The following is a 12,623-nucleotide window of genomic DNA, read 5'->3' on the forward strand; positions in this document are numbered from 1 at the left end:
TTTATTTCTAGCGACCAAAAATTTGCTATTTTTTGGCGCGTATTTAATTAGGTTTAATCGTTTAAAATTTATTATTTTTACCTTAGTACTCAGGAGTCTTTTGACTGTATTGGTCCTTCTGTTTAGTGATATTTGCTTTAGCCTAGTTGGCAACACTTTTTCATTCATACATTCGTTCAAAATGTCTGGTTGTATGGTAACTCGTGGTCTCATGTTTTTCTCGTTTACAACACAAAACAACGTTTACTTACTAATTTTTGGGTTGTGACAGCAACTTATTGGAATAGTGCGGTTATTAGATAGTGTTTGAGTTAACCCTTAACCACTTACCACAGGTCTCTCAGACACCGTTGAAGTTATTTTTGTTAATATTTCGGCGCGAACGCATCGTTCATTCTCGCGCGTTCATGTACCTTCCCCCCGCGCTCGTCAGTACCGCGTGAGCCACCGGCGACGTCACAGGTGCCCGCGGTTAGCCAAGGTAAGTATCCAAACATCGGCAGGGGTCTGTGTGACCTGAGGTAAGTGCTTACGTTATTATTTTCTAAATAATATTTTAACTTTTATTTATTCATTTTAGGTGAATAATGGCTGCTAATGACGAGCTTATTGCTAGGTGGTTAGAAGAAGTTCCGTCAGATGAAGAGGACCTGGTAAATGGAGTTTTTAGTGATGTTGAAGATGATGTTGGTGACGGCCACGTCCTAGAAGAAATCAGCGGCTCCGATTCTGAAATTGAAGGTGAGGAAGAACCAATTTTAACTAATCTTCAAACTAGAAATTCGCCTTCCGTATCGTCTGTTCAAACCTCATCAGACGATGATGTGCCACTGTTAGAGTTGAGGTCTCGTCCCAGAAAGAAGAATTTTTTTGGCAAGAATCGATTTCGTTGGTCTTCTGAGCCTCCACATTATCGTTCCAGAACATTACAACACAATATTGTACTGGAAAAAGAAGGTGTAAAGCCAGAGTACAGAACGGCTATAAACGCTTCTTCTACTCCACTTGATATCTGGAGTAAATTTTTTACTGATGATATTTTGAATAAAATTGTACAACACACCAACCAAAAGATTCGCGAAATAAGACCGAAATACAATAAGCAAACTAATGTTCAAGATATAGATTTGATAGAACTAAAAGCATTCATTGGATTACTTTTCTACACTGCCATATTCAAAGAAAATAGGGAACATTATACATCATGGTATAAGACGGATGGTAGCGGCAGAGAAATATACAGGTGTATCATGAGTAAAAGTCGTTTTGAAGTTTTACTAAACACTATACGCTTTGATGATGCTACTACAAGAGCGGCACGGCGAGAAACTGACGCCTCTGCACCTATTTCAGAGCTTTTTGACAGCTTCATCAAACAGTGCCAAGCTGTTTACTCGATTGGTAGCTACGCATGTGTGGATGAAATGTTATTAGCCTTTCGAGGACGGTGCCGATTCAAGATGTACATGCCAAAGAAACCAGCCAAATACGGCCTAAAAATATTATGCATTACAGATGCAAGGACTGGTTACCTTCTCAATGCATATATCTACTTAGGTAAAGACTCTGATGGCCTAAATTTGCCTTCACAATATAACCGACTGAAGAAACCTACACAGGCAGTAATGAGACTAATTTCTCCAATAGAAGGGTCTAACAGAAACGTAACCACAGATAACTGGTTCACGTCCCTAGAGCTTGCGGATTTACTAAAAGAGAAACAACTGACATTAGTGGGCACTCTGAGAAAAAATCAGCGAGAAATACCATCAGAATTCTTGCCCTCTCGTTATCGACACACTGAATCTTGTCTGTTTGGATTTACAAAAGATGTCACATTAGCATCGTTTGTTCCCAAACCAAATAAAGCGGTTATAATGCTCTCAAGTATGCACCATTCACCAGAGGTCGATGACAGCACAAAGAAGCCAGAGATTATATTATTTTATAATAGCACTAAATTTGGTGTAGATTTGCTTGATCAGAGATGCTCAAACTATTTTACGGCCCGTCGAACACGCCGATGGCCTTTGGCCATATTTTATAGGTTACTCGACGTGTCGACCTCGAATGCCTATGTTGTAAGCTTATCAGCCCAAGCACAGAAGAAAGAAACCAGATTCCACTTTATCAAGATGCTGGCAGAACAACTCACAAGACCTTACATGGAATGCAGAGTAAAAAGTATTCATATTCAACGGGACCTCAAATTTGCTCTCCGTCGGATCCTGCAAATCCATGAAGCAGACACACCAGCTGTTGCAGGTGGTAGCTGTGATAAGCTGGAAATACGTAAGGTGTGTTCCACTTGTGACCCAAAGAAAAAACGCAAGACACAATACCTGTGTTTCAATTGTAAAGTTTCAATATGTCTCGAATGCTCAAATAAGCTGTGCATTCACTGCCGCGAGAATCGCTAAATAACTACCTTGCAATTTTGAAAAAAAAAAAGACAATAGTGGCACCAAAATATTTTTTTTATGTGTAAAATATAGCAAACTTTAGATAATTATAAGAAAATGTATAATTTATAGGTTCCATTATTTTTGATCTCATTTCCAAATAAGTCGTTACTTTTTATTATAATTTAGAGGTCTAACTAGAAATTTTGTTATGTTTCCAAAAAGATTGATTTTATTTCGTATTTTTTCTTGTAATAAATACTGTTATACATTGTAAATTACTGTTTTATTTGAATTAATCCACAATCTTCAAATTTTAATCATAATTGAGGCATTCAATGCGAGGTGTCTCCTAGACGTGTGGTAAGTGGTTACGGAAGCAAAACTAGTGGTAAGTGGCTGAGGGTTAAGTTAAGTTGTTTCTAGAAATGGGTACAGAAGATTTTAATACGGATTTATTCATAAACGAAGTTGAGAAACGTCCTGCAATATGGAATATGATAAGTAAGGATCATTCGAATAAGATTTTAAGGAGAATTGGGAAGGACTTGTTCTTATATTCTGTGACGGAGATGACAGTAACGAAAAGAAGAAAGCATTGGGTATGTGTATATGCCGAACTTGCACTGAAACAGTGACAACGCGTGCTCAACGCCCGAAAAGCGCCCGCCATGTGTACACTATTCAAAAATGTAACGCGCGTTGAAATCTTGTCTTGTGTACGTACCTGGCACTATCCCGCAATCGCTCAGTGCTGGTGCTGCGTCGTCGCCGCCGCGCGGACGCCGTCTCGACGCTGTGCGTACGTTGGCAAGACGCTGACGCTCGAAAGACGCTAGTGTGGGGAATCTCTAAGCACTAGCTGCGTGTAGAAATGTATTTTAAGCTCCATTAGTTCATCCCGCCCGCCCCTTTTTACCATCGGACATCCAGACATACGGCGGGATATCATCCTTACTTGGTCGATATTCCCTTCAGGCGTACTAAGCATTTTTCACCATATTTTATTATATGCACAGGTCAGGAATGAAATTCCCTGCCTGCGAACGTGTTTCCGAGCACATATAATCAAAAGTAAGACTGAATACCGAATACCTTCAAAACCGAAACACATTGATACTAACGTCAAAAATAGATAAAGTGGCAGTACTTCCCTTTGTAGCTATTATGCAAATGCGGTTTGAATGATCTAGGTTATCTAAATACCAATTCTCTTATGACAAGAACCTCCTGTAGCTGATATTTTTTCAACACAAGCAACTAACAGCAAGGACCACTTAGTTGAGAGCTGCGTTAAGTACCCACATAGTCTCTAACGACTAACTAGAATATCTGCACAGCGAGTACCTAGAAATTTTGCGCAAATTGTCGTACTCGTTAACGTGAGAGTTACACATGTATTCAACAACTGCATTTCAAGCTCGAAATTCTTAAAACATCAGAATAAGTATTGACTTGAAAAAAGGAGGAGGTTCTCAATTCGACTACATGTTTTTTTTGTATATATGTTACGCGATAACTCCGGTATTTGTGAATCGATTTTCTTCATTCTTTTTTTGTTGGAAAGAGGGTACCTCCATAGTGTAATTTTGAAGAAAATTATCCACCTCTAAGGGCTGTTCACGCATGAAAATCCATTTGTATAAGTAGCGCCTAAATTTTATTATAATATTTATTATAATTATTTTAATGGTTGATTTTGCTATTCTCCATTTCAAGGCGTTTTTCTCTCTCAATATACTTTGAGTAGGTAGTGAAAATCGATTTTTATTATCTCCTGTATCAAGTCCCGTATAGTGGCGAACTAGGGAATTGCGATAGGATAGAGGAAGGGGATATTCCGGTGGCGCAGGCAAGGCCATCAGCGGAACTGAAAGTGTCCTTTAGAAAAAGAAATGCTAAACCCATTCCCGCAAACCATACGACATGGTGTTCGCGATCCTCCCCCTTACACCCGAAGGTAAGAAGGTCTTCAACCTGACTACCTGTTATCAACTCACCGGCCCACTATGGGAAAAGTAAGATATAACATGGCTGAAGCCAAAATTACACTTGAAAACTAAATGAGTTTTTCAGTGATTTATTTCAATATAGGCGCTGTAAGAATAAGCAGAATTCGTACTTATGAATAATAATTTATTTATTTTACTCTACATCATAATGCAGATAATTCACGCACGCTCATGTAGCCCTTCAATCATCGTGGATAATCCCTCGCGCTGAGGACCCTCCGAAGTAGACAAACTGCATCGTCGCCGCTGCCCCTAAGGCAAAACCATCGCCAGTGCCTTTTGCACAACGCGCTCCCGCGAACGCTCCCCGCGTCCTCACACCATACTATCATCGGCCCACTCCTTTAAGGACGGCTTGGCCCTCGTGAGATACCTTCGACGTTTTTTAAGTACAGAATCTAAGGCTCCTCCAAGCCACCGACGGACATAGCAACGCATGTCTTCAAGCTATGTTGCGGTTCAGCTCGCTCGTCGAGTCCCTGAGCCAATACTCCGCTTCTTCCTTTTCTCACTAACATGGATTTATTGACCAGTAGGAGTAGAGTCAAGCCCTGATAATTAAAGCTAGTTAAATTTTTTCAACGCGGATGGCTTATTGAACCAACGCGAGGAAGTTCGAACCTTCCTCCACCACCACCTCGATGTCATGTTAATTATAGAGAAACCTTTTTAAAACCTTCTGCTCGAACCCCCATGTTTGCTAACTATGGCGCGTACCGCAACGATAGGTTAAACTCCCCCCCTCGGCGATACCATTACATATTACAAACGATCACTTCACTGCACCCCTCTCAACCCACCCAGCAGCAGTAGAGCTCCTTGTGAAAGAGTTCGTCCAGGGAAGTACTGCCACTTTACCTATTTCTGCCGCCAAGCAGTAATGTTAGCATTACTGCGTTCCGGTTTAGAAGGGTAAGGGTGCTGGTGAAATGACAGGCACATGGGTTTTGTCAACTTACGTCTCAGGGTGACGGGCACTGTGGCAGTGTCTCTCAGATCTTTGCGATTTAAAGTTCTGAGTGCACTGCAACTGTCATGGACAGGCGTGTAGCTTCCCATCAGATGCACGACTTGTCCCGACACTTGGTATGACAAAAAAAGCTTAGATCCGGTCGACCCGGCCCACCTCTTCCAGGTGGACTCCGAGGACGAACTCAGAGCAACCGTCCCGCCCTCCGACCTTCCTCTCCCCTCAGTCACCCGAAAGGAAGTAGAATAGCTCATAAAGGACTTTAAGCCCCGCAAAGCCCTCGGCCCTATCGATAACGGTATCTCCAATAAGGTACTCAAAAACCTCTCAGCACACCTCATTATGTCTTTTCAAAGCAATTTTGAACGTTGGTCTGACAAATTCCATCTTCCCGCAAAAGTGGAAAGAGGCAGTGGTCATCGGAATTCCCAAGCCCGAGAAAACTTTTTCTGATTCCTCTAGTTACTGTCCCGTCTCCTTGTTTAACACCATGGGCAAACTCTGTGAGCGCATCCTCTAAGCCCACTTCAGAACGAGCACAGTTTGGTTTCAGAGGTAGGCACTCCTGCGTTCAGCAATAGTAGAACATATCTCCGAACGTTTCGATCGCTCCCGCTTCACGCCCACTGGCGCCCTCTTCTTCAATGTGGCAAAAACTTATGACAAAGTCTGGCACAGCAGCTTACTCTACAAGCTGTACAACCTTGGCTTGTCTGATCGTCTCGTGTACCTACATTATTCGAAACTTCTTGTCGTATAGCTCTTTCCGCTCTCAAGTCGAGGACACACTCTCCTTCCGTTACCCCATAAAAGCCGGAGTCTCGCAAGGGTCTGTGCTCTCGCCCCTCCTGTTCTCCCTGTACACTAGCGATATTCCCAAGTATCAGTCAGTAAATCTCGCCCTCTTTGACAACGATATTGCGCTCTTTTATTCGGCACACAGCTCCAAGTTAGTTTCTGTAGCTCTCCAATCTGCCATCACGTGCCTAGGCGAGTGCTTTCGCAGATGGAGAATCGATGTCAATCCCGACAAAAGCGCGGCGGTATTCTTCACGCGAAGTAACCTATCCAGTCGTAGGGTTCAAAACCTCTCTCACCCCGATATCTCTTTTCGGCTGCCCAATTATATCAGTATCTTACTTTGACACGGGACATAGTGTGCGAATAAAATTCGACTAATAATAGTGCTTAAGATACCCGACCGTTATTGATCCATCGCGTTAGTAAAGGAGCGCTAAAGTTCCTTTATACTACCCGGTCCGTGATAAATCTGTACATTCTACTAGTTCTTCACTCTGAAATGTCAGTGGGAAAGTCCAGATGGACGAATGAACTACAATATTAATGCTACGATGAAGACTTTCGTTCTATTTTTATTTGTGATATAATGTTTCGAGTAACGGTAAAAATAGGTTAGGTTATGATAACAACGTTCATAGGAACCACGAGACACGTAAACCAGAATGTTTAAACGAAATCAAAACACGATTGCGTACATTATTTTTCAAATTAAATGATGCTTTAGTTGAGGAAGTAGTAGGGGTAGCAACTTATACTCTGTTAATAATAATATACTGACAGAGCATAGCGTTGTTTCAGAAACTCACATCGGCAAATTCTAAACAAAATATTATTTCATACTAAATCAACTGCAATTACCTGCCTGTCATCCCTAATGATTTTTTTATTTGAAGAAAGTGATTGCAAACATCTTTCCGTTAATCCGTAGGTTCCCAAGCTGTTTAGCTCACCCAATTAAGCAATGTAAAAAACCCACCACCACAATAAATAATTGACGTAAAAGACGTTTTTTTAAATTAACTTCATACTAAAAAATCATATGGAAAAAAAATATGTAGTGGAGTTTATAAAGAAATTGAGGTTTTTTTTTTTCAAATGCTGTAGCACCCCCTGGACAGCATCAGCGCCCACTTTGGGAAAGTATGCGTTAGTCGATTGTAATTGATTGATGATTAATGATGATTGATGATTGCAATACAATAAAAAATAAATAAAATAAGCTTTTATTTGACATGCATAAATTTCAAACAAAACAAAAAAAAGAAATAAACATAAATTCAATTAAATTAAAAAAAGAAGCTTACAAAATAATGAAATAAAAAAAAAATAAAAATAAAATAAAAGCACGTCAGAAGGGTCCATGACTCAGCCTCTGAGGACTATATTGTTACATAGCCCTCGCTGTTATCTGTCATGGCCCGTCATAATATGGAACACCACAACTCAAGTAATAATAAATATGTTACATGTTACCTACAAGAAAAATTAAAATTAAATTGACAGACAGATGAGAGGAACACCTTAACAACAGTTTACAGCAGTTACCTTGTGTTTGGGCTCATATGATTCGTATTGACGCGGACTTCACACTTGCCATGCGGACATTAAGAGTCGCACTGAGTACCATACTATCTCAGCTCGAAGAATTCAAATTCCAGTACTAAATCGGTTTTTCAATTCAGTTCAGATACTTTTTTGTGCGAGATTTAAAACCATTTGAAAAATGTATATCGCATACTGTACGTGTTCTGTTTAGTTAAGGTGACATAAAAAAAACATTGGTTTATGTAAAGTACCTATGAATACAGCGGTTTTCTTATAGGGTTTCTATATATAGTTTGTCCAAAGTGGTTGATTTAACACTTTCACTATTATCGAGTTCTTAGGTTTTCGCGATTGTTACACATAGGAAATGAAACTATTTTTCCGGATTTAAATCGCGTATATTTGTTTTTTTTCACTTTTATGCGGAATCAACCAAAGCCATTTGAGATTCTTTCGACTTTTAAGGAGGCCACGGTAACGAACACAGCGAAAGCGGAACTACCTTTTGAGGTCAATTGGATTGTTTTAAATAAAAAGTTTACTTATATTATTAATTAATAATAAAAATAAATAACAAACTTAAAAAGGCACTCGACTGACCGAAAACTATCTGATAATCCAGAGGGAAACAGACAAATCGAAAATAGGTTAGAACTTAAACCCGCTATGTGTTAGTAACTTTATAAGTTGCCCACAGGTGCGCTGACGGTGAAAAAAGCCGTTTAAGCCGGTCTCGATAGGTCCAATGAACAATACTTTATTTTTCAGTCAGTTTCTGTTCTTTTTTTAAACAGTCAATTTATTTATTAACATTGTGCTCCCTGAATTTAGTGAAAATGATAAAGGATCAAGAAACTAAATTCGAAAAAAAGAAACAAAAACGAATTTTGTCAAAAAAAAAAAACAAAATAAAAACACAACAGGTCCAAAAATTACGTTGGCATAGTGTTCATTGGAGGTATCGGTCTGTAACTCTGTTGCTTAAAAGCGGTGCACCCGGTATGGCAACAGATACTTGTTCGAATCGGTGAAATTACAAACACTACACACTTAGGAAATGAAACTATATTCCCGGATTTAAATCGCGTATATTTGTTTTTTCAAACAAACCACTTGACACTTAACACTTATTAACTTATGTCTCAAGGTATCGGGCACAGTGGCAGTGTCCCTAAGCCTTTGCGTTTTAAAGTTGCGCCCTTGTTCGTCCCGTCACTTGATACATAATAACATTTAAAAAAAAACCGATCTCAAAAGTTTGCGAAATTACATCTATTTTGTCCACGAAATAGTTTGCGACCCTTAGAGATGGAATATTTTCTTCATATTTAAATGGAACCAACACTGAGACACCTTTTTTCTAACAAAAAAGAATCATGAAAGTGCTGGAGTATCGTGTAACATATAACATATAACGTGTAACATCTTCAAATTTAAATGGGTCCAATATTGAGGTTTTTTATTGTATAATATCAAGTGACAGGGCGAACAAGTCGTGCGCCTGATGATAAGCTACACGCCTCTCCATAACAATAGCAGTGCCACTCAGAGCTTTAAATCGCAAAGATCCGTGGGGGCACTGACACTACGCCTGTGAGACATACGTTGACAAGTCTCATGTGCGAGTAACTTCACCAACACCGTTACTCAAAATCGGAACACAGTAATGACATCACTGCTTGGCGCCAGAAATAGGTAAGGTGGCAGTACTTCCCTGGGCGGATCCTTTCACAATGAGTTCTACTGCTACTGAATAGGCGAGTCGCCTACCCTCCCTCCCCCAACCCTCTTTCCAACGAAAAAGAATCATCAAAATCGGTACACAAATGTACCGGAGTAATTGCGTAACAAACACAAAGAAACACAGTCGAATTGAGAAAGTTCTCCTTTTTTGAAGTCGATAAAAAAAGAGATCATTTTTTATAAAGGATTTTTCCTTTATTGTCGATGTACGTCTTGTTTTTGTTGATGCAATAATCAGTATAGTTTATTTATAATCAAGAGAAAGGGAGATATTTTTTTACATTAACATTAAAACCACATAACGATGACAGCAATTGCATATTTTACCCTGCTTAAAAATGTTTTGCGACTTCAACAGCCTAACGATTTACACTATGGGTGCTTGATGAGGAGGTGCCATATTTAATTCTCAATAGAGTCATCGATCGGTCATCTTGAAAATGACGTTTTTTAATTGGTTCTGGTGTGACTGTTCTGGGTGTTGCCGGAGTGAATTCTGTTGCTTATGATGTAGGGAATTTCCTAGTTTGCAGTGGCGTGGCGTCCATATAACTCGATTTTCAAATTTTGTGCTGAATTTTATGGAGTAAAATAAGTTAGCCAGCGAAATAAAATATACTAGTACCTTGTGTGCTAATAAATTCCGTTTTAAGTATCGGCATGGCGCCATTTTTTCTTAAGGGAAGTGCTTTTTGTTTTATCCGGCTTGCAATTATTACGCCTCGCCACTGCTACTTTGATATCACATAATAAAGTAAAATTGTTTTATTTCTTTATACTCTCGTCTCTCCCATGGCCTAAAAGATTAATTTTTAATTTTCAAATGCGGGAGACTATATTCCCCAGCATTGGCCCAGCCGGCTGGGGCGTTAGGGACTTAGGTTCAAGAACCGGCGAAAAATACGTGTCGTATCGAGCCGACCCACTTATTGCATTTGTGCTGGAGTGAATTTGGGTGTAATTTGTGGTTGTCTATAGGGCTATGAGGGTTTCCATTAAAAAAAATGATGACACAAAAATCCAAAAATTTAGTTAATTTATCCAAGTTTTATTATTTTATTTGACTAATAACAAAACTATAAACGCAATAAGATCATTGCATAAACGCTTCAAAGTGCTATTATATGTGTGGTGTTGCCAATTTAATGACTTTACTACAAAATACGACGAAATAACTTCTTGGGTTTTTAAAACTCGAGCACAGTAAATTATTACCTAATTAACTTGGGCGGTACTTTATTTCTAATGCAGTAATTTATTACTAGGGCTTTAGCCTTATCAGGGACTCTCAAGGGTTAATTACGGAAAGGGGCGGTTAATCCATTATGAAAAATTGTATCACAACTTAGACAAAGGTTGAATTAATCAAAATGTTATAGATTTCTTTTTTCATGATATCAAGTGACAGGACGAACAAATCGTGCGCCTGATGTTAAGCCACACGTCTGACCATAGCAGTTGCAATGCCATTATGAGCTTTAAATCGCAAAGATCTGAGGGACACTGCCACGGCACCTGTCACCGTGAGACATAAGTTAACAAGAGTGTCAAGTGTCTGTAATTTCACCGATTCGAACAAGTATCTGTTGCCATCAGGTCCACCGCTTTTAAACAACAGAGATACAGACCAATACCGCCAATGATCACTATGCCAACATATTTTTTGGATCTGTTCTGTTTTTATTTTGTTTTTTGTTTTTTTTTACAAAATTCGTTTCCTTTTTGTTTTTTTTCGAATTTAGTTTTTTGTTTCTTCATTTTTTTCACAAAATTCGGGAAGCACAATGTTAATAAATAAATGGCTGTTTACGAAAATAACAGAAACTGTAATAGTATAAGTAGCAGAAACTATTAGGTTGTGGACCGACCTTTTCATTTACTTTCGCTACGGTTAGGCCACATTGGCGCATTTATGTCCCTATTCGGGTGTTGGTGTTAGCATAGCACCAACACACATGGTGTTCCTGGAATTATAGTCATGGAATAAACAAAGGAAAAGAAAATGGGAAGGCTGTAATAAAAACAATACAATGGTATAAAAAAGGTCGTCATCATCATCATCATATCAGCCGTAAGACGTCCACTGCAGACTAGTCGTTCGGACATCGGTTACCCGCCGCTCTTACCAGGTCATCTGTCCATCTAGTACGGGGGCCATCTCACTGGACGCCTTCCGGTTCGTGATCACCATTCGAGAACTGCTCCAACTTCAACTTCCTAATCCTTTGAGGTATGTCGGTGACTTTCGTTCTCCTACGGATCTCCTTATTTCTGATTCGATCAAATAGAGAAACGCCGAGCATTGCTTGCTGCATGTAAAAAAAAAGATGCAAACATTTTGACTCATCCGAAGAACAGAGTCCGATATGATTATGTAGCCATAAGAAAATAAGTGCATTACGCATTGACTTACAAATAAATGGACGACGGGTCTAATACAAAAACCACGAAAAAAATGTCCCAAGTCAACCTATTCGAAATTTAAATTGTAATGTCATCGCAGTATCGCGCTGTCAGTAGAACAAATGAAGACTAAAGCGGAGTGTCGCGCTCTGTATACGATTTTAGCGCCTTACAAGTGCGGACACTTTTTAGCGCGGACCCGACGTCCATATAATTGTAAGTCAATGGCATTACGTGAAGAATTTCGTTATTCAAACAAAGGCCTAAGATGTTTTGAGAATGTATATAAAACTTATTTCGTTTCAGAAATATAAAATTGAACAACTGTCGACATGACATCCACAGCGAAGAAGAACGAACGAAATGTACTATGTCCTGAGAACAATTAGTCTTGTACATAGATCTTTGTTCTACGAATTAGTCGATTATAAAACACTCCCTACTAGTAATAAATAAACTATAAAATCCAGGCACTTACGCCAAGAGAGCCGCTTTACGTATCATCATGTTATTTAAGAGCCAGACTCTTCGGTGTAGCCTCCTCCACGTCTCTCGGATCATAGCCAGTTCCGTGACCTCGTTATAGCTGTTCTGTTTGATCTTTTTTTTATTTGTTCACTATACGCCATTCTTGGTCTTCCCCTCTTTCTTTTCCCTTCTGTTCTCCTCTCAATTATCACTCTCACAAATTAGCCACTACGCAACAAATGTCCAAACATTTTCCCTTTTCTCCTCTCTATTGCATTC

At 39.3% G+C, this 12,623-nt stretch overlaps 1 protein-coding gene across 1 annotated transcript; it reads left to right on the plus strand.

Moving 5' to 3' along the window:
* The first annotated feature begins 344 nt into the window (after window positions 1–344).
* On the plus strand, window positions 345–2,420 carry LOC113240109 (piggyBac transposable element-derived protein 4-like). The gene is made up of 2 exons (XM_026477330.1): window positions 345–481; window positions 581–2,420. The coding sequence occupies exon 2, from the start codon at window positions 588–590 to the stop codon at window positions 2,418–2,420; it is 1,833 nt and encodes a 610-aa protein (XP_026333115.1). The 5' UTR covers window positions 345–481; window positions 581–587.
* The last annotated feature ends 10,203 nt before the right edge of the window (window positions 2,421–12,623 follow it).

Source organism: Hyposmocoma kahamanoa, unplaced genomic scaffold (assembly GCF_003589595.1).
Source record: "Hyposmocoma kahamanoa isolate Upper Pololo Valley unplaced genomic scaffold, ASM358959v1 120, whole genome shotgun sequence".
Lineage (NCBI taxonomy): Eukaryota > Metazoa > Arthropoda > Insecta > Lepidoptera > Cosmopterigidae > Hyposmocoma > Hyposmocoma kahamanoa.